This window comes from Diceros bicornis, chromosome 13 (assembly GCF_020826845.1).
Source record: "Diceros bicornis minor isolate mBicDic1 chromosome 13, mDicBic1.mat.cur, whole genome shotgun sequence".
Lineage (NCBI taxonomy): Eukaryota > Metazoa > Chordata > Mammalia > Perissodactyla > Rhinocerotidae > Diceros > Diceros bicornis.
This window is the reverse complement of record NC_080752.1, coordinates 23,230,524-23,251,878: the sequence shown is the minus strand read 5'-3', so window position 1 is coordinate 23,251,878 and position 21,355 is coordinate 23,230,524. Positions and strand designations below refer to the sequence as shown.

At 62.2% G+C, this 21,355-nt stretch overlaps 1 protein-coding gene across 1 annotated transcript; it reads left to right on the top strand.

Annotated features, from left to right (window-relative positions):
* Window positions 1–1,635: 1,635 nt before the first annotated feature.
* Window positions 1,636–20,307, top strand: PANK4 (pantothenate kinase 4 (inactive)). Its single transcript, XM_058552692.1, has 19 exons — window positions 1,636–1,784; window positions 6,103–6,185; window positions 6,595–6,809; window positions 7,469–7,652; window positions 8,007–8,099; window positions 8,477–8,630; window positions 8,734–8,915; window positions 9,510–9,591; window positions 10,293–10,393; window positions 13,180–13,335; window positions 13,986–14,098; window positions 14,507–14,594; window positions 15,684–15,835; window positions 16,971–17,026; window positions 17,174–17,223; window positions 17,629–17,733; window positions 18,022–18,122; window positions 18,230–18,298; window positions 18,953–20,307. The coding sequence occupies exons 1-19, from the start codon at window positions 1,661–1,663 to the stop codon at window positions 19,164–19,166; spliced, it is 2,322 nt and encodes a 773-aa protein (XP_058408675.1). The 5' UTR covers window positions 1,636–1,660; the 3' UTR covers window positions 19,167–20,307.
* Window positions 20,308–21,355: the final 1,048 nt, after the last annotated feature.

Below are 21,355 nucleotides of genomic sequence, written 5' to 3'. Positions count from 1 at the left end.
TGGACGAGCTCCTGGGGCACCTGCTTGGCTAGCCCACAGGTGGCTGCCCTGCTCTCCTGTAGGCTGACCGCTCGCCAGGGCTGAAACAGACAGTGCTGGCGATGAACCCGCCAAGGGCAGTCCCTTGCTTCAGAAAGGGCACCTATTTTTAGGCAGACTACAGGGTGTTGGTTGAGTCTGCAGGAACCTAGAGGCGCCCAGGCTCCCCAAGGGGCAAACTCCACCCCGTGGGGAATGAAGGAGCTGGACGTGGGAGCAGAAGACATTCACATATTTTCAGAGCCGTGGGTCCCAGCCAGCCCTCCCTCCTTCCTGATCAGCACCTCCCTCCCCTCTGCCTTCCATTCCTTTCCACCCACTCTGCAAGAGATGTCCATAGGCACCCCCTCCAGGCCAGCCCGGTGCCTGCCAGCGGCCTCTGGGGTCCCTGCCGAGCCCCTGGGAGTGGTGAGCAGGGGACCGGGAGGCTCCTTCTTCAACGCACACATTTATTGCATGAGCGGCAGGCACATCAATGAGCACACATCAGGTGTGCCTCCTGGCCAGACTGGCGCACAGGCGTCCCACTGCCCAGGGTCCTCGATGCTTGAGGTCCACACCCCTCAGGGGCAGTCCCTCTGTACTTTTCCATCCCAGGCCTCCCCACCTGGAGCAGCACACCCACCCCCTTGGAAGACACCGCAAGGCTGCCTCCCCCCTGAGGCCTTGCCTGATGCACTGTCCACCAGCCCCCTCCCCTGAATCACCCCTGGAGCTCTGAGTCTGTGCTGCTCCACAGGCCTGTGCTCCCAGGGGCCCTGCCAGGCAGCTGGTGGCATGCCCAGATAGAGGCTGGGGTCCAGAGACACATTGTAACGGGCCCAGGGTCACCTGGGAGGCAGATGCCAGAGCCACCTTAAGGGCCTTCTGTCTGCTTCTGACACTGGGCTCTCTCCCACAATGCCCAGTGCCTCTGAGGAAGACACATCCCTCAAGGGTCTCCACGCCAGCTGGGGCTTCCTAGAGACTGGCCCTGAAATCCGTCCCCACGACCACCTGTGCCTCTGCTCCAGCTTCGGAAGCTTTCTCAGCTTGTTCCCTGCAAATTCCCATAGACTCCCCATCTTGCCATAAGGTGACCTCCTCCAGGGAGACTCCCCTGCTTTCCCCTGCACTTTCTGCGGATCCAGCCATCAAAGCAGCATCCTCCCCAGCTGCACGTGCATCTCCCACCCCGAGGGTCCCTGACTCCCCCAGTTTGCATGGGACTTGTGGCACCGACAGTCCTGCGTCCCTGCAGAACCGGGCTGGTGGGCCACATGCGCCTTCGCGTGCGGGTGCCAGGCTTCCAGCCGCACTGCCTGAAAGAGGCAGGTCTCTGGTGGTCTCCAAGCCCGCGGTGCCCCCTGCACGAGCTCAGAGCACACGAAGTCAGCATCTGGCCGGCTCAGTGGAAGAACAACAAAGACGACAGCAGTCCAGACGTTCTGCGTTGGGCTCGCCTCCGGCCCGGGCCTCTGGGACTCCCGCCGGGCGGGCCAGAGTCGGCCCTGGAGCCGCGGCGACCGCGCAGGAGGGCGGGGCGGCCTCATTAGCATAATCTATGCGCGGGAGGCGTTTAGCAGTCAAATATATGCGCATATATCTGCATGGCTGATGAGACTGGCCGGGCACATTCAAAATGGCGGAGTGTGGAGCGAGCGGCAGCGGGAGCAGCGGGGACAGCCTGGACAAGAGCATCACGCTGCCCCCCGACGAGATCTTCCGCAACCTGGAGAACGCCAAGCGCTTCGCCATAGACATAGGTAGCCGCGGGCGGCGCGGGCAGCTGGCGGCGCGCAGCAGGCGCGGGCAGCGGGGCCGGCGGGCCGGGGGCGGTGGCAAGGACGAAGGGCGGGCCGCGGGCCGTCGGCGCGCACAGTCTTTGGGGCCTTGTAGTCCGCGGCCGCCGGCGCACAGCCTATCGGGCCTTGTAGTCCGCAGGCTGCCGGCGTGCAGGCTCGCCACGGCGGCCGCACTACAGCTCCCGAAAGGCGCCGCGCGGCCGGAGCGGGGCATGCCGGGCCTTGTAGTCCCGCGGGGAGAGGCCCGGTGGTCTTCCGACTTCTGGAGGGTCGGCAGCCCGGCGCCTCTCCTGGCGGCCGAGGGTGTCTGCCCCGACCGATCCAGGGCCGGTGTCTGGGGACGGGACGAGGACGGACGGCAGTCCCAGCTCTGGCCGCGGGAAACCCGGGCGGGCGGCCTGGAGCGCTGGGCATTGGCCCCAGCGCAGACGCCCACTGGGCCCAGCCCGAAGCCCGGCCCCTGCAGGCTCTGCTCTTGGACCGTAGAGGATTGGCGGGAGTTCCGACGGCGTGGACGTGGACCTCGGGACCTCTGCCGGCCTCTGGTCAAGCCCCCGGGTCTCCCGCGGCCTAGAGGGGGCCCCCAGGGCCCCGCATTCGCCCTGCCTCTCCTTATCCTAGCACGGACCTGCGGGCGGGTGGCTGCCTCGCCCTCTCTCTCGCTGCCTGGTTGCCCCACTCACCCCACTGCTCGTCTGATGGCCAGTGCCCTGAGTGCTGACCGGGCAGCAGGCCCCGTGCTAGACCCTTCTCCCATACGGACGCCCTGACACCCAGCGCCCTGCTTTCCCAGATGAGGACACTAAGGCACCGAGAGATGCACCAACTTGCCGGAGGCCACCTGGCTGATAGCGGCCCGCGGAGGCGGGCTTGGAACCTGGCCAACCCTCGGCCACTCTGCCCTTCTGCCTGTGTATCAGGACGGAGGGCTTCCTGGGGGCAGCTTCACCCGATGAGGCCCCTTGTGTAGGCCACAGCGGCTTTCACACGCCTGAGTGGCCTGGGTCCTCAGTTCCCACCTTGCTAGCCGTGATGGGCTAACAAGGGGCACTGCTTTGGGGGACTGGCCTGGTGGCTGGTGTGAGATGCCTGGAGGCTGAACGAGGCAGAGGATGGGCAGGGGAGCAATCTGAGGGGACCTCACAGAACTCGGTGCCCGACTGGATGGCCTGGCTTAGGGGGTCATGCACAACCGGACCTCTCCGGCGGCTCGAGTCAGCCCTTCTGGCCCACTGTGCTGTTGTCTGCGTCCTGCCTGCACCATGGTGTGCGACGTCCAGTCGGGCCTGTGCTCTGAGGCTCCCGGCTTTGTTCTGCTGCCCTTACACTTGGGGGTTCTGCTCCACAGGAACAAGTCGACACTTAGTGTTTCTGAAGTGCAGCTGAAAATTGACTGGCACGGGGCTTCCCTCGGATGTTCTGTGTGGCCCCCAAGGGCCAGCTTGTAGCCACAGTGGAAGGAATGTCCTGGCTCTGGGGGTCCTGGAGTGGCCTGTCCTCCAGGGTCAAGCCCAGGTGGGGTTCCTTGGCAGAAAGACATACAGAGGGATATTTTTAGTGTTGATATTTATTTCCTGTGTTTGAAGTTTCTCCTCGGTCTGGGTCCTGTGTCTCTGGTTTCTCAAAGACATGCAGGTGGTAGGAAGTCACAGCTGGAGGTCGGGGTCCTCAAGCCAGGCGTCCCCCAAGCCAGTGTGCTTGTCAACGGTTGGTTTATAGACAGGCTTCTCCTGTGTACTCTTCCCTCGCCCCAGCCTCTCGGTCCAGCAAGGCTCAGCTGCCCTGTGATCTTGGCGAGTCCTCTCCTCTCCCAGATGGAGCACTCGTGTCAGCTGGGTGCAGTCTCGCTTTGGAAGCGTCAGGGACATTTTGTCTGTCAACATGTACTTGAAGCTGACGTGACTTCAGGTTTCTGCCGGGCAGCGAGGAGGACCCTCAGGTGAAGCAGAAAGGGCCACAGGGCGCTGCCGTGTGCTGGGGTGTCCTGTGCCCCTTGGCGCCCAGAGTGGAAGGACAGGCCCAGAGCGTGGCAGGGAGGATGAACTGGAGGGTCTTGGCTCAGGTGTGGAAGGCAGGACACGGGCCGATCCCTGCTGTCGGTCAGGGGTGCTGTGGGCCCGAGTGGAGTGTGGGCTGGACCACCAGGGAGCGTGGGGCTGTACACGGTCCCCAGCCTGGTCACTGTGCTTGTCAAGTGTGACGTGTGGAGCCCGGGAGCCAGGAGCCGGGTTTGCATTCGCTGTAATTCCACGGGATCCTGAGAACAGGCGCGCCCTCTGCCCTCCGCAGGTCCTGCTGTTCTGCTCTGAGCTCTTGCTGGTTCAGACGGACCGCCCCGCTGCGCACGTCCCCACTCACACCCAGACCCTTCCGGGAGTTGGGGGGACAGGGAGACGAGCCTTGGCAGTGCTGGGCCTTGGCCCACCACCCCACCAAACCCCAACACCTTCAGTTGGGGCTGTGGTTTAAGCTTAACGTAACACAATCTGAAATGACTTCTGTGACCCGGGAGTTTGTTTATAATGACTTTTGAGGAGTCTCTCAAAACATATCTTCATCCCTTCACGTCCTTGTCTTTTTAGGAAATGATTTATTCACGGAGGTGAATGGACAAACAAGCATTTTAGTGAAAGACGCTCCGGGCCAGGCGGGGACCAGGTGGGGAGGAGGGATGGGAGGCTCACGACCGAGGGCGGCCTCTTCAGCTCACAGTCCGGGGACGGGAGGAAGCCTGTGACGGCGGGGTTTACTTACTGCACCTGGGCCCCTCCACACGGCCCGACGAGGGCACGTTGCAGGATGTCCCGGCAGGTCCCGTCCCCACTGCCTGGCAGGCGGCTCAGACAGGACAGGCTGTGACTGATCTCGGCAGTGGTGGTTTGATTTTTGTTACCTGGAGGAGCTTTGGCCCTCGGATACCTTGGTGTGTCCACGTTTATTTTTGGACCGGAGTGTTTCTCACATGCAGTCATGCGCCGCGTAACGATGTTTCGGTCAACAACGGACCACATACGTGACGGTGGTCCCATAAGATGAGCGCCATAGGGCCCAGGTATGTCGTAGGCTATACCATCAGGTTTCTGTAAGTCCACTCTATGATATCCGCACAACGACATCACCTAACGACGCATGTCTCAGAATGTGTCCCCCCGTTAAGTGACACATGTCTTTCCCTTAGTATTTTGTCACAAAATAACCATTGGAAAATATTTTTAGCCCTCTTCTTGTAGTGAGAGATTTCTGCCTTATTTTTGTTGGGCCCCATGAGAGATGCAGTTTGGTTCAGGGTCATTTTGTGGGGCCGAGCCTCGGGCCTCTCCTCCCCCCTGCCGTTCGCGGGCTGTCACAGCTGTGAACGCACCTGCAGCCTCACAGCTGCCCCGCCCCCGACGCGGAAGGAGGCTCCCAGAGCTTGTCCTTGACGTGCTGCTCCGGGACCTCTCTGACGAGCCCTGAAGAGAGTTCCAGGCAGATAAAGGCTCCTCCTGCTTCCTACTCCTCAGTCTTGGCCAGCGTCCAGGGACGTCAGGCTGTCGGGGCGTTAACAAGGCCCAGCCGCGAGAGGGAACTTGTGCTCCTGGTGGCCTCCCTTGGCGTCCCCCACCCCCACCCCAGGCCTCGGACTGCCTCCCAGCCCAGAGCCTCCGGAGGACAGGGCTGCCACTTTCTGGCCTGATTCCTTGAAGGTCCCTGGTGAGAATGGCCCCTTCCCGGCCCGTCCGCTAGGGCTGGGCTAACATCCGATCCAGTCCTCTTTTTGCTGAGGAAGACTGGCCCTGGGCTAACATCCGTGCCCATCTTCCTCCACTTTATATGGGACCTGCCACAGCATGGCTTGACAAGCGGTGCGTGGGTGCGTGGCTGGGATCTGAACCTGCAAACCCCAGGCCAACGAAGCACAGCGCACACTTAACTGCTTGCGCCACCCGGCCAGCCCCTGGGTCGTTTTCAAGATCAGAGCTTGAAATAGAATTTTCCTAAAACACTGAGGAGCACCGAGGTCGCACAGACATGGGGTGGCTTCCTTTCTCCTCTAGGGCTCGGTGTCGGAAGGGAGTGGACAGTCCCGAGCCTAGTTTCATCTGGGACCTGAGGAGGAACAGACCTTTTCAAAGGAAGTGGAGTGTTTGGGGCTTGCAGTCCACTCCCTTCCTCTGCCTAGGGTCTGCATGGTGTTGAAGTTCCAGTAGCACCGGCTGCCTCGTGCGCAGGACCCAAGTCTGGCAGAGGAGAGCGCGTGGGAGGGTTCTGAGTTTGCTGCGTTTGTGTTCCCCCGCAGGTGGCTCACTGACCAAGCTGGCCTACTACTCCACCGTGCAGCACAAAGTCGCCAGAGTGAGGTCCTTCGACCACTCGGGCAAGGTGAGCCTCCTGGGCTGCCGGTCGGCAGCTGCGGAGAACCTCGGGGCGGCCAGAGGGCCTGGAGCAGGTCTCACTTTCCATCCCTCTGCTGCTCGCCCATCAGCTTAGCTTCCTGGAAGTTTCTGGTGCTGATACTCCTCCCTGCCTCCTAGCTCAGTTCCCCTTCCACCCAAGACCCCGCAGGAGCACCGCCCCCCTGCCCGTGCTCCTTGGGCAGTGTGTTCCTCCCTGGCCCCAGGGCTCTTCCCATCCCTGCTCTGCCTCCTCCCTGACATTGGCATCTAGAGTCCCTCGATTTCAGGGTTGACAGAGCTCGTCAGCGCTGCTGGGTGGGTGCTCAGGGGCCCGTCTCAGCATCTCCCCTCCCCCACACAGCCCGCACATGCTGCTTCCCCGACTTTATCCCCAGGACACAGAACACGACCACGAGCCGCCCTACGAGATCTCCGTGCAGGAGGAGGTCACCGCTCGGCTGCACTTCGTCAAGTTCGAGAACACCTACATAGAAGCCTGCCTGGACTTCATCAAGGATCACCTCGTCAACACCGAGACAAAGGTCATCCCGGCCACTGGGGGTGGCGCCTACAAGTTCAAGGATCTCATCGAAGAGAAGCTGCAGCTGAAGTGAGTGGGGACCACAGGGTGGCTGGCCTCCGTTCTCAGGGTCGGGCTCTGAAGCGGTGCTGCAGTAGACCCAGCTCCTGCCCCGACCCCGTCCTGCTCTGAGGATTTCTAAGACCCCACGACCAACGGCGAGGCTTTGGGCACAGGCTGGGGGCTGGGGGCCGGGCTGGCAGGAGGACTCGGGTGGCCCAATCCCAGGAAGGTGTGGGGGACTGCGGGCGGTGGGTGGGGTGCGTGGGGACAGGCTTAGGGTGGAGGGAAGTGAAGGAGCTCTGCGGAGGAGTTGGCCTGCTCCTGCAGGCAACGCTCCCCGTCCTGCTGGGACGGGTTCCCGAGGGCCATGGCCTGCGGTGGGAGCCAGGGGGCGGCCGTCTGTACCACTGCAGAGTGCAGGTCTTCTGGTGCATCCAGCTGGCTTGGGGTCGCTGGCCCGTCTCTGGTGAACTCTGTACGGGGGTGGTAATTTTACAAGTTGCTCTGTTGGTTGCCGTTTTTGAGAGCCGCGTGTATCGGTCTGAGTTAGAAGCTGAGCCCGGCCAGGCCGGGAGCAGTGTCTCCAGGAGAGACCCCAGTGCCAGATCAGCTGGGCAGCTGTGCCGCGCTGCAGGCCTTCCCTGCGGCCCCTGCTGTTTTCAGTGGCCGGGCTCCTTCCCTTGCAGAGTTGACAAGGAGGACGTGATGACTTGCTTGATAAAGGGGTGCAACTTTGTGTTAAAGAACATCCCGCACGAGGCCTTCATGTATCAGAAAGATTCCGACCCTGAGTTCCGATTTCAGACAAATCACCCCAACATTTTCCCGTATCTTCTTGTCAATATTGGTTCTGGAGTCTCTATTGTGAAGGTGAGGCTCAGCTTCGTAGAACGAGTGAGTGGTGGTGCAGCAGTGGTTTGTTGAGTGCCTGCCATGCGTTGGGGCCAGGCCAGGCACAGGGACATGGGCAGATGTGCCTCAGGCCTGGCTGGGCTCCCGCCTCCACGGGCACAAGGCCGCGTGCAGAGTGCCTGGTGCAGGCTGTCCATGGGAAGGCGGGCCCCTCCTTCCAGCATCAGCACCTGCCAAGCCCACCCTGACTCAGCCTTGAAGAGCATCGTCACCCATGTCTGGGGACACCCGCAAACCATCGCATCCCCGGGACCTGCTGGGTGGTGGCTGGGGTCCCGCTCGCTCACGTGCCTGCCCTCTTTCTGCTCCCAGGTGGAGACCGAGGACAGGTTCGAGTGGATTGGCGGCAGCTCCATTGGAGGTGGCACCTTCTGGGGGCTTGGGGCTCTGCTCACCAAAACAAAGGTATTCTGGCGGTTGCAGGGAGTTGCTTCTGGCTCTGTATAAAGTCCTGTTTCTCAGTCCCTTTCAGGAAAGGGTTGGTGGCTGTGTGACCTGGGGCTTGCAGTTGGCTGGGATTGTTGTGAAAGTGGCTTCTTCCTACACCTTGTCCTGACTCTGTTTCCCGGGTCTTTGAAGGACGGGCATCCAATGGCTAGAGCATCGCGAGGGTGTGTGGGCCACGGAGTCCTGCCTGCCCCTCCTGGCCTTCCACAGTGAGAGAGGGCCTTCACGCTCGGCCAGCGAGCTGCTTGCTTCCTCCCCTGGGCTTAGTTTCCGGGGCTGTCGGGATTCCACCAGCTCCGGCACCTCACCTGCGCCTGTCTGCTCTGTCCCCCCAGAAGTTTGATGAGCTGCTGCATCTGGCTTCCAGGGGCCAGCACACCAACGTAGACATGCTGGTGCAGGACATCTACGGCGGGGCCCACGAGACCCTGGGGCTGAGCGGCAACCTCATCGCGAGCAGCTTCGGGAAGTCAGCCACTGCCGACAGAGGTACCTCTCCGTCTGTCACTGGCTCTCTCCGGTCGCCGGCGCTCACACGTCGCACACCCAGTCTTCTTGCCTAGTAGCGCTCTGTTCTGGTTCTCTCTCGCAGAGTTTTCCAAGGAAGACATGGCCAAGAGCCTGCTGCATATGATCAGCAACGACGTCGGGCAGCTGGCCTGCCTCTACGCGAAGCTGCACTGCTTGGACAGGGTGTACTTCGGCGGCTTCTTCATCCGGGGCCACCCCGTCACCATGCGCACCATCACCTACAGCATTAACTTCTTCTCCAAGGTAACGGGCACTCTGCTGCCTCCCTCTGCCGCCCTGCACGGGGCTCTTCCCGGGCACTCCAGCGTGGACCCTCGGCGTCTTCAGAACTAGCAGACCCAAGGGGTGAGGGGCCCGAAGGCAGGCAGCCCAGGAGCTGGGCGCCCACCACCTGGCCCTTCCTGGCCTCTGCCTCTTCCCTCTGGCTGGTTCCTGGCCTCCTGCACTTGGGCACCGTGGCTGTCTCTGAATTTGGGCATGTTACCTATGGTGAGAGTCCTAGGGACCGTCTCCCACTGTTGGCGAGCTTCAAAGGAGCTTTACGTTCTCTGTCGTGCTGCGGGCCCGCTCTGAGCCGGGCTGGGGGGGCCTGCGGATGGATGTGCAGTGCCGGGCCAATGGGGTGAACTGGGCAGGAGTTAATTTTGTGGAAGGAGGTATTCACCCTCAGATTTCTTCAAATGACAGGCTCTTAAATCCTGCGTTTGAATGTAGTTCCGTTGACAAGTGTGTGGTGAACTTTCCGGGAAGCCTCCGCCGTGTAGAGGGAGGCCCGCCTATGTGGACTCGGCTGTGTGCACGGCAAGGCCTGCTTCAGGGGGGGTTTTGCCGTGGCAGGGGGAGGTCCAGGCACTGTTCTTGAGACACGAAGGCTACCTGGGAGCCATCGGAGCGTTTCTAAAAGGAGCCGAGCAAGACAGTGAGTAGAGTGTGGCCGTGGGGGCGGGGGTGGCGGAGGAGGTGGGGAGAGTGGGTACTTAGTTGGAGTCAGTGGTCTAGCCCTCCACCTCCGCTTTCCCCCTTTTGAATCAAGGGCCACGAGTGGGACGTGGTGGCCTTCGCTGGGCCCCCTCCCCGGCGGTGGCAGGGAGCAGGCTAGCCCTTTGCTGTGATTCTCCTGAGGGCCCGGTGGAAGGTGACTCACGAGGGTTTACGTGGGATGTAATTGACCCAAGGAGGTCCTTGGAGTGACAAGGGGTCCGTGCAGGGGCTACAGGCTTGGCCCTCCTCGCCCCCTCCCGCTCCTGCCTCGTTACCGTCAGCCAAGCTCGGTTTCTTCGTTTTTAAAGGACACGTGAAGGACGTGTAGACACGGCTCTGCCCGGGAGCCCAGGGCAGGCAGTCCTTCCCTGTGTTCCTGAGTCCAGTTTCTTAGTTGAGATAAATTAGAGAAATCTTTGAGAAGCTGTGAAAGGTCTAAGTGATCATTTTGTGAGGTGTTGGTGCTAGTAAGAAATAACCTACTACCACAGAAGAAACCCCTGGCTCACCCAGTGTCGTGGGGACCCTCGGTGGCTGGTCCTTTGCCCAACGCGGTCGGGCCATCCTCAGGTTGGCCGTACTGCCTTCTGAGCGCAGCCTGGTGTCCGTGAGGCTGACGCCTGGTTTTTCGTCCTGCAGACCCCAACCAGTACAGCTGGGGAGAGAACTACGCAGGCAGCTCTGGGCTCATGAGCTCATCCCCCGAGCTCTGCCCGTCGCAGCCGGCGAGGAGCGGCACTGTGAGTATGGGGTCTGGGCTGGCTCAGGGGTCTTCGGGGTCCCTGAGGAAAGCCCTTGTGTCACGGTAGCCTGGTTTAAAGGTCCTTCTGCTGGTACAGACTGGTCTTTAATCTAACTACAGACTTGGGGGCCAAAGAAAGACATTTGTGGCTTGCTTTCCGGCTTCCCTGCTTTAGTATTTTCATGCTTTTGAAATGTTCTGCAGGAGCCTTAGAGGCTGTGCAGTCCAGGTTTGTGTTTGCAGGGAGGACGGGGGCTCTTTCCCCAGGGCTGTGGGGCCGTTTACAACAGAATCGGGTTAAAACCCAGAGTCCCAGGCACCAACTCAGGCCCCTTCCCATAGCCCCTGTCCTCTGCCTCATGTTTCAGGGAGTGCAGAGTCTGCTCTCCTTGGAAGGTTCCGACCCATTCCTCAGTCCCCACTGGGGGTGGGGCTGCCATGACAGGGTGGGGGGCTCCCTTGGCCTGCTGAGCCAGCGTAGAGAGGGTCTCCCAGCTGGGACCGGCATCAGCCACACACAGGACACTATGGCCAGGCCTCTCCTGGCAGAAATGGCCATTTCGTGGGCTGTCGTGGGCTTTTTTTTTTTTTTTTTGTGAGGAAGATCAGCCCTGAGCTAACGTCCACGCTAATCCTTCTCTTTTTGCTGAGGAAGACTGGCTCTGAGCTAACATCTATTGCCACTCCTCCTTTTTTTTCCCCAAAGCCCCAGTAGATAGTTGTATGTCATAGCTGCACATTCTTCTAGTTGCCGTATGTGGGACGTGGCCTCAGCATGGCCAGACAAGCAGTGCGTCGGTGCGCGGCCGGGATCCGAACCCAGGCTGCCAATAGTGGAGCATGCGCACTTAACCGTTACTCCACGGGGCCCGCCCAGTCGCTGGCTTATTAATGACGTGCCCCCAATGGCGTGACCTCAGTGTGGCATTACCAGGACTTGCACACCTGGTTGTTGGAGAACCAGCGGGGCAGTTCAGGGCCGGTCTGGGCCCACGAGTCAGCATGCCGCCTGCAGGGCAGCCTTCTGGCATTGTTAATGGAAAGTTGCTTTTCAGTGTTGGCTGCAGGCTCTTTGAGAAGTGAGTGTAAACATGGCAGGAGCCCCAGGAGAGGAGGCCTGTTCGTGCAGCACTGTCTAGACGCCGGCAGCTGGCTCTGCCCGAGGGCAGACACCTGCGAGTAGCAGGCAGGGCCCCAGGCCCAGGGCTGGGTGGAGCGTTCATCCAGTGGCAACGCAGATTCCTGCCCCACAGCTATAACATTCAGTGGATTCGTGGGCAGAGACCCGCCTCGGTGCTGTGGCGCCACACGGGAGCTCTCATCCTGATGACGTGGGGCGGGGCCAGCGGCCTTCTGGATGCATCTGTGCACTCAGCGCCTCACCCATCTGTTGTGCTGAGTCCTTGTGTGGCCCTGCGAGGGCGGCGTGTAGAGCCCGCTTTACCGAGGGGGAGACAGAAGTGCAGAGGGACAGGGCATCTCTCTGGGTTTACATAGCCAGCACAAGGCAAGGCTAGGATTTGAACTCCCGTTTGGCAGGGAGCAGGGAGCCCTTGAGGATGGCGAGGCAGGAGACACGTGGAGCTAGTTCCCGGGGAAGCTGCCCTCACCTTTCTTCATCCGTGTGGAGATGCACCAGCTATTTCCACGCTAAACTTACTGTCTCCTGGGCACGTTCTGGAAGCCAGGTTCTTCCTCTTGGGATGGACCTTGTCGTGCAGGCCATCCCTAGCTCAGAGCCTCCTGCGTCTCCATCTCCACTAGTTTGCCAGTCAGAAGCACTCCCGGCAGAGGAGGGCCGACTTCCAGGTGTGCCCAACGTGGCGGGTCATGACCTCAAGGGCAGGCGGAGGGCCCCACGGCGAGCTCGAGCTCCCCCGCTTGTCCTGGCGCCAAAGCGCTGCCCGCTGCAGTTAAGGTCTGAGAACCAGGGCCATGCGCGCATCAGCTTCACTCTCTCCTGCGTGAAATTTAAACAGCCCACTGGGAAAGTAACCGTTTGTTTGAAAAGTACCCAAGTGCCCAGCGGGCGTGCTCGACACTGGTGACCATAGGGTGCACGTCGGCATGGGGTGGCCTGGCCCTCGCTGGCGTGGCTGGGGAGGCGGTTTCAGCCCCCGGGTGTGTGATCAGCAGACGTGCTCTGGGGAGAAAGGAGCTGGTGTGTATGGGGGGCGGTGCTGCCTGCCCCCACGGGGTCACTGTGGCCTTGCCGTGGAACCGACACTGGGCAGGAGGAGCAGAACAGGAGCCCGCCGGGTGTGAGTGAGGGCAGCACCTGCGGAGCCCTGAGCAGGAGAAGCGAGGACCAGAAGAGCGGCTGGGGTGTCTGGGGGTCGTGAGTGAGGAGGAGAAGGGCACAGGGTGGTGCAGGAGCCGCCAGGAGCAGCCGGTGTGGGGGCTCCGGGACCCTGGCTTCCCTGTGACAGGGAGACGGATGAGGTGGGAGCCACCGGGAGGAAGCCCCGCAGACCGGAGGGACAAAGGGAGGGAGGGAGGCATCACCAGGCGGGAGGTGACCTTGGGGCTACGAGCAGACTCAGGATCCAGGGCATTTGGCTCAGGTCGCCAGACAAATGGGGGCATGCCGCGGGCTGAGAGGGCGGGAGGCGGGAGGGTGCGGTGCGGAGACAGGGAAGCTGGGGCTGTCTGTTCGCTGCACGCGGCAGCTTCCATTCGCCCCCTTCCGTTCTCACTGAGAAGCCGGGTCTAAAACGTACAGGCAGTTGTTGGGTCTTTCAGAAAGAGCACAGCTGAATGTCCACCAACTTCTCGTTCTTCCAGTTTGACTTACTGGAAATGGACCGGCTGGAGAGGCCACTAGTCAACCTGCCACTCCTTCTGGACCCGTCTTCCTACGTGCCCGACACAGTTGACCTCACGGACGACGCCCTGGCCCGAAAGTACTGGCTCACCTGCTTCGAGGAGGCCCTGGACGGGGTGAGGGCTCGGCGGGGGCCCGGGGAGCGGAGGCTGACCTCTCGGGACATCGTCTCCCACCGTCTTGGGTTTCCAGGGGAAGTGAGAGGTGTGGTGAGGGAGGATGAGGGTGTTTTCCAGAAGCCCTTTGATCTGTGTTTGAGTTTGGGAGGGGTAATTCGTATTTCTGTAGTAAAACATGACTTCTGGTGGTTTGTCGGGTCAGCGAGGCACGTTTTATAAGTACATCAAGTAACTGCTAGTTACTGCATTTCTTCAAAAGGCGAGCGATCTGCACGGGGTCAGGCGGCAGCCGCTGGACGCCGGCTTGGCGGATCACGGCTCGAGGCTGTCGGAACCCCATGGAAACATGTGTCTCTCCGTAAAGGCCTTCAGCGTGAGCGGTCCCACCCTGCCCTGGGCCTCCCGCAGGCTCTGAGGATGGTCCAGGACCTCTGTCCCCTCAGCAGGGCAGGAGCTGGTGACGAGCAGGACTCGGGGCGCATGTCGGATGACATGGCTCTGAGCCTTGGTTCCCACTTGCAGAGATGAGCCCCCAGGAGACTGACATGGCAGGCAGATGAGCCTGCCATTCGTGTGCTGGGGGACAGCTCTGAGCACAGCCCAGCAGAGGAGCAGGCCAGGCTTGACTGACCGCCCTGTCCTTGCAGGTGGTGAAACGCGCTGTGGCCAGCCAGCCAGGCTCTGTGGACGCAGCTGAGAGGGCGGAGAAGTTCCGCCAGAAGTACTGGGACAAGCTGCAGACGCTGCGACACCAGCCGTTGTGAGTCTGGCCTTCCCTGGTGTGTGACTGGCCTGTGACCCGCCGTGTGAGCTGGGCCAGCAGCACCCTTGGGTGTGCGCCAGCGGCCGGGCCCTGTGAGCAGGGCGGCCTGGTGCACGCGTCCCCCAGAGGCGGCCCCTGCAGGGGAATGTGCATTCACTTGAGGGCCGAAGTTCCCACTGGCTGCTCCCAGCATCCCCACGAGTCTCTGCGCGTCTCCTGCAGCACCCACGCTCGGGGACACTCAGCAGGGCCGGGCAGGCCCACTCAGGCTTCACCACTTCTCCGCCTCTCCGCGGGTGCCTGACACCATGTGGACGTCCCTGGGGGCTGAGGGGGTGTCAGCGAGCAGGCAGCATGCTCAGCAGTCTGGCCTGCTCAGCCTCCCCTCTGTGTCTCTGTCCACAGTGCTTATGGGACCCTGACCGTGCGCAGCCTTTTGGACACAAGGGAGCACTGTTTGAATGAGTTCAACTTCCCAGACCCCTACTCCAAGGTGAGCACGCCTTCCATGGGGGGCGCGTGCTTGCAAGGGGTCTGGGGACATGGAGAGCGGGGGATGTGGGGGCTTTCCCATCCTGTCCGGGTTTGGTGACTGCCCCCACTCCCAGCCCTGGTGACAGGCTGCATCATGGAGCCACCCTGACGGGTCCATCTCCTGAGAACACCCGGTGGCCGCACGGTTGGCCACGCCTGCTGCAGAGCTGTGGGTCAGAGGCATTGTGGGGGCTCCCCCAGAACAGAGAAGTATCCTGGGGGCTATAACCAGCAGCCAGTTAGGGTGCTGGACATGTGGCAGAGAAAGGGGAGCAGGCGGGTGCCAGGACCAGGTCATGGAGCATTTAGGTCAGGCCACCTCTGTGCTGGCTGAGGGGTGCTGGCCTCCTAAGGGAGCACGTTTCTCTGCATCTGCCAGAGCCTTGGGCTGCTGCTGCACCGAGGCCCTGTGCCCTCTTCCTGGCCGCCTGTAGTCGGCCTGGATCCTCAGAGTTGGTGTTTGTGGGTGTCAGTCCTCCCACAGTGTGACAAGCTAGCCAGAGCCTGGCAGTGGCCGAGAGGCACTGCCCTCCTCCTTGGCTGTTCTGACTGGGAGCCACCATGCCCGGGAGGAGCGGGCGGGGTCCAGGGCCAGCCCGGCACGCCAATTCCCATGTCCCTACCCCTCCTCACGAACGGGAGTGTCTAGGGACAGTGTCTGGGTGCTGAGGATTTCATGGTCAGGGCAGCAGGCGCCCATGGGGGTCTGGGTCCTCCACCCTGGCCCTTCTCTGCCCTGCCTTCGCCCACAGCACTGTCACACTGGGGCCAAAGCCCCACCGAGCCTTCTCAGCGCAGGTTTAAACTTGCACTCTCAGCTGGCGCTGTTCTGAATCAGCAGTATTTTTAACCTAATACGATCTTACTTTGTTTAAACTCCTGCCGTGATGTTGCAGTGAGCTCTCTGTCCTCTCAGAGCGGGTTCACAGTTGGTGACATGCCCCACAGCGTCTCCAGCGGGGCGCCCGTTCTCCCCTGCTCTGCTGAGGGCCTGGAGGAGGCACTGCCACGTCCGCACTCGTGAGCCCCGGCTCGCATCTGCCCGCAGGTGAAGCAGAGAGAAAACGGCGTAGCGTTGAAGTCTTTCCAGAGCGTCATCCGCACCCTGGACGCGCTGGGCTGGGAGGAGCGGCAGCTGGCCCTCATCGAAGGGCTGCTGGCCGGCAACGTCTTCGACTGGGGCGCCAAAGCTGTCTCCGAGTAGGTGCTCGCCATCTGCACGGCTGCTGTGTGGCCTTGTCCCACCCCTTCCTTCTCATCCCCATGGCTACATGTGGCCCCAGGTTCCAGCAGGTTGCCCAGGCCAAGCCGTGTGGAGCAGCCCCGGCTCTGGGCCTCAGCCGGCCTGGCTTGGCCCATATGGAGGTGGCAGTGGGGGAACCGGGGGTCCCGGTGGACGTGGTTCTGCTTGGGGCTTTGCTGGCGCGTGCAGTCTCTCAAGTGAACGTGGCAGCCCACTGGCTATGCCAGCCCGGCAGTGCCAGGACCCAGCCTCCCCGCTGGTCTGTAAGGGCAGGTATGGGGAGGGCTGAGAGTATGGACGTGGGGCTGACGTTTTCAGTGGTAAAAATCTGAATTCTTGGCTACCACACTAGCACACAGAGAAAGAATCAAACAACCCTTCACGTTTGAAATAACAAAGTGCTTCACGGAGGGGCTCAGCTGACTGCATGGTGGGGGACACGTGTGTCCCGGGCACACCGAGCAGCCTGTCCTGGGGCCCCTGGTCTGGGCACCCTCAGAATGGAGCGTTTACACAGTTGTTTACTTTAATCCCTGAAGAAGCTGCGGCCCAGTCCCGGGCCTCGCAGGTGGCCTGCCCACTGAGCAGCGGGGCCCTCCCTCTGCTCCACGCTCTGTCTGCCGCCTGGCATCCCCGTCTCCCTGGCCCTCACTGAGTCCACCCGTGGTGCGCTCTTGGACACGGACACTGAGAAGAGCCATCCACCTCGCTCCCCACCCTTGTCACTGGCTGTCCCTTTAGGCTTCATTTTGGGGCGTGTGCCAGGCAAGGCTGGTGGCCAGCGCTGACCCAAGGTGCCCCACCTGTGGCTGCCAGGCACAGAGGACGTCCCCAGCGCCGCTGCTCCGTGTTCTTGAGCTGATGTTCACCTTGAGGAATGTGCTGCTCTCTCCTTTCACTGTCGCTGCTCGGGACTCGAAGCTTTGCTGACTGCGGCAGTGGGGACCGACCACGGCAGTGGGGACGCACTCAGCTACCATCGATAACAGTGTGTTCGTCCAGTTTGGAAAATGTGTCATTCGAGGCCCACAGTGAGCAGCGGAGGCTGAGACGTGGGGTTTTTTATGACTTTTTTTTTCCTTTCTCATGCAGTGTCCTTGAATCTGACCCCCAGTTTGGGTTTGAGGAGGCGAAGAGGAAGCTGCAAGGTAGGGCCCAGGGCTGGCCTCTGGTGCTGGGACTCAGGCCCCAGCAGGGGGAGCAGCGAGGGGGCAGAGCTGGGCTGGGTGAGGACTGGCTCCCGGGAGAAGTGAGCGGGTGGGCAGGCGCGGCTGACTCGTCCCCGTTTCCCGCAGAGCGGCCCTGGCTCGTGGACACCTACAGCAAGTGGCTTCAGAGACTGAAGGTACCCGAGCTGCCCACCCACCTCTGCCACGTGCACTTGGGGCCTGGGAGGCAGGGGCCTGGGCGGGGCTCCCAGGAGGGGAGGGGGCGCAGGGGGTGGCAGGGGGCTGCCAGGCAGTGTGCCGAGGGCCCCAGAGTCTCACTCCCCCAGCTTCGGGTCTGCGTGACCGTCCCTGCTCTGGGCCTGGCTCCTGCAGGGACCATTGACTAGGTCAGCTGAGGTCATGGGGGCCCGTGGTTCCGGAAGAAGCACAGGCCAGCCTGCCCCAGTGTCCCCAGCGGCCCCAGCACCTGCGGGACCAGCAGCCCTCGCCCCGGCCCCGGGAGTGGGGAGCATGGCGCGTGGCGGTGTGTGGAGCGCGTGAACGCACCTGTTCCCAACTGCACGTCTGGTTTTGTCTTGCAGGGGCCCCCTCACAAATGTGCCTTAATTTTCGCAGATAACAGTGGAGTAGACGTCATTTTGGGAGTCTTCCCCTTTGTCAGGGAGCTTCTCTCTAGAGGGACAGAGGTGAGTGGCGAGGCCGCGCGGTGGGACCCTTGCCCCGGGCTCCTCCGTGCGTGGCAGGTAGGTGCGGGTGAGTGGCGGCCCACGGGAAGGTGACCCCCAGCCCCACCCCAGTGTGCCAGGGCCATCTTCATCCTGACCCAGGGCCAGCACTTCCGGAGGCCACCGAGCAGTGAGAGCTCGCCAGGGGTCGTGCTCCTCAGCTGGCAGCCCTGGGCGGGCAGGCGAGCACAGGCTGGCGGGGGTGCTGGGCGGAGGCAGAGGTCCCTAAAGAGCCTGGACATCCTGCAGGTCATCCTGGCGTGCAACTCGGGCCCCGCCCTGAATGACGTGACCTACAGCGAGTCCCTCATCGTGGCTGAGCGCATCGCGGCCATGGACCCCATCATCCAGTAAGCTGGGCAGGGCCTGGGGGCCCTGGCACGGAGAGGCAGGACGCGGGGTGGGACAGGTTCCTGGGGCGCCACCTCACGTGGCGCTGATCCCTTGTGCTCGGCAGCTCGGCACTCAGAGAAGAGAGGCTCCTGCTGCTGCAGACGGGCTCCAGCTCCCCGTGCCTGGACCTCAGGTACCCCAGCACCTCCATCCCTGGTCCCCCCGGGCCTTGGCCGCCCGGCTCAGAGGCCACAAGTGGGGCTCCAGGCACCCTGCATCGCCACCTATAGATGGCGGGGGGCTATCTCCCCACATTCATCCTTAGATAACTAGTTTGTCGCCTTAGTGCTTTCTGTCCTGGGGATTCTAGAACATAAAAGAAACCAGCCATCTGGAGTCCGCCGTGGATGGGAGTGCCAAGGCAGCTCTGGGTGTGTGGGTGGTGATTCTCCAGTGTTGACTTCATCCCCCTCCAGGCCACCTGTTAACCAACAAGGGAGGATGATATAAACCCACGAGAAGGACTAAGGTCCCTAAGGTTCACAATAGAAAAGTGTTAACTAAGGCCCAGTCTAGGCCCGGTTTTCAAGACAGACTGCCTTCTGCTCATGGAGGCGCAGCTGCCCAGGGTCCCTGAGGCCTGGGGGACAGCTGGGGGGCAGGCTGCCTTAGGGTCGGGCAGGGTGTAGAGCACACATGGTCAGTGCATTGAGCAGTGGGGGTCTCCGGCCATTCTTGTTGATCACTGCCCTGGGTGGGAGGCAGGATGTGGCATCCACCCCGGGTGCGGCGCAATGCGGGGTGTGAGGCCCTGCCACCCCCCTCACTGCCCCCTTCCTCTCCGAAGCCGCCTGGACAAGGGGCTGGCCGTGCTGGTGCGGGAGCGCGGCGCGGACCTGGTGGTGATCGAGGGCATGGGCCGCGCCGTCCACACCAACTACTACGCGGCCCTGCGCTGCGAGAGCCTCAAGCTGGCCGTCATCAAGAACTCCTGGCTGGCTGAGCGGCTGGGCGGCCGGCTCTTCAGCGTCATCTTCAAGTACGAGGTCCCGACCGAGTGAGGCGCCCGCCCACTGGGCTGTTCTGCTCGTCACTGTCAGGAACGTACCTCGACTGCAACAGGGAGACTGCGTTCAAATCCTCATATTTATGTTGTGCTTCTATGACTGAGCGGGCGCCCGCTGTGGGCACGGCACTCAAGGCATTGAGGCCGGCGTGCAGGCCGCCGTGCTCGTGGTGGGGACGCAGCTCCGTCCCGTGAGACATTCGTATTGGGATGTATTTAGCTGTTAAATAATCTTTTCTATATATATATAAATATATATATATAAATACATACAGATACCTGTGACAGAGGCACAGGGCTCGCACCAGTAGTTTCTAGACAGGGCAGGCTGTTTTCACCTTGGCAGTTTGATTCTGAGAAGGCAGCCCACCCGGAAGCCTTGCTGGTTGGGCACGTCCGGGCAGGTCCCTGCCGACCCTTCTGCCGGGAAGCTGAGTGGATTCTTTCCCTTCAGTTACTTCAGGAACTCACAGGTCCACCTTGGCCTGTGAGCCGTGTCCGCTGCCCCAGCACTTGGCTTCCTGTGTCTCTACCCACCCCCTCCCCCACCTTGGGCCAGAGAGAGGCCACCCACCAGCGCATCTGTCTGGAGGAGGTCGCCCTCTGCGTCCCCGGCCCTCCCCGGCCCCCTGTGCATAGGAGGGACTGAACCGCGTGCTCAACGGCCCTCCTGACTTGAGAGGCGCCGTGAGCATCGAGGGCTCTCGAGTTGGTGGCTGGCGCACACTCCTGCTCAGAATGATCAGACCATTAGGTGTTGTCGCTGTGGCCTTGAGCCCGTGCCCAGAGCCCTGCCCGTGACAGGTGGGCAGGCGAGGGGCTCCCCACTGCTCCCAGCTCTTCCTCTAGCTGGATATGTCCTTCAGGCTGCAGACCTGAGCCACGGGCGCCACGTCACTGCAGAACTCACCTTGGAGTGAGCTGCAAGTGGGAGACGTTGGTTTCTTAGCAAGTGAAGACCTCGGAGCGAAGAGCCCCTGCCACCGTGGACCCTGGACCTTGAGGAACAGGGCTGTCACGTGGCACAGCGGAGCAGCCCCTGAGCCCTGAGGAGAGCCAGCTGCGGCCAGCACCCCCCAGGCTCCCTCGCCTCTGGAGAATCCGGAAATGCAAGGGCTGGGGTGAGGGCAAGGCCAGGCTGGCCGTCGCCTGCAGGGACTGAGCCTATTCATCTTTCTCTGCACCCTCATTTTCACTGAGACCCCCACGCACTCGCTGTCCTGCTGGGCCGTGGAAACTGGGTGCTGTGGACCCCATTCCAGGAGGCTGGTCTTGTGGGACCTGCACTGACCCCAGTGCAACAGGGAACAGGGTCTGGGAGCCAGCCTTGGAGGGCAAGGGACCGGTCCTGCACATGCCAGCACCCCGGCTGGCCGACGTGTCTTGTCCCCACTCCATCGCACCCCCAGCCCTGCCTGCAGGTGGCTCCCACATGGACCCCTCCCAGCCCTGCCTGCAGGTGGCCCCCACATGGGCCACCAAGCATCTGCTCGGTCGCGCAGCCGGGCCTGGCCCTACCATGGGTGGCCACCAGGGGACGGCGGGGGCGCAGTGGTTAGGGGGTCTAGGCCCAGCTGGTCCAGTAGGTAGTGGGTCCCTGTCATCTGTGCTTCCCTGAGGGTGCCCCAGCCTTGACCCCGACATAGCCCGGCCCCGTGTCCCCCAGCCTGCAGCCTGCACAACTTAGCAACCTGTGGCTGCCTTTGCGTGGCCTTCCCTGGCCCATCCTCCCACGCTGCTCTCTGCCCTCTGCTCTCTGGTGGTGGAGCAGCGCTGGCCTGGCCAGTCTGGGGTCCCCTGGTGCAGAGGGGCCCTGGCCCAGGTGCCCAGAAGGGCTCGAGAGGTCCAACCAGAGCCCTGCTCAGCCTGGTGCCATGACGCCTAGTGGGTCCTCGTGTCTTCCCAGGGTCTGGCCCTCAGGAGGGGCACACCACCCTGAGAGTGAGCTGGACAGAGGCCAGGGGAGCCTGCGGGGGCCGCAGGGTGAGGGAGGCGCAGGACCCTGAACACCTGCCCCCAGGTCCCCTTCCTGTGACGTGCCCCCCCCACCCCACCCTTTCCCAGCTGGAGCAGGAAGGCTGCCGGCCTCCCGGGAGCTGAGAGCATCCCCTGGAGGTACCTCATGACAGGAGGCAGCGCCCACCCCGGGCTGGACAGGGCTGACCCCCCATTTCTCATGAGAGG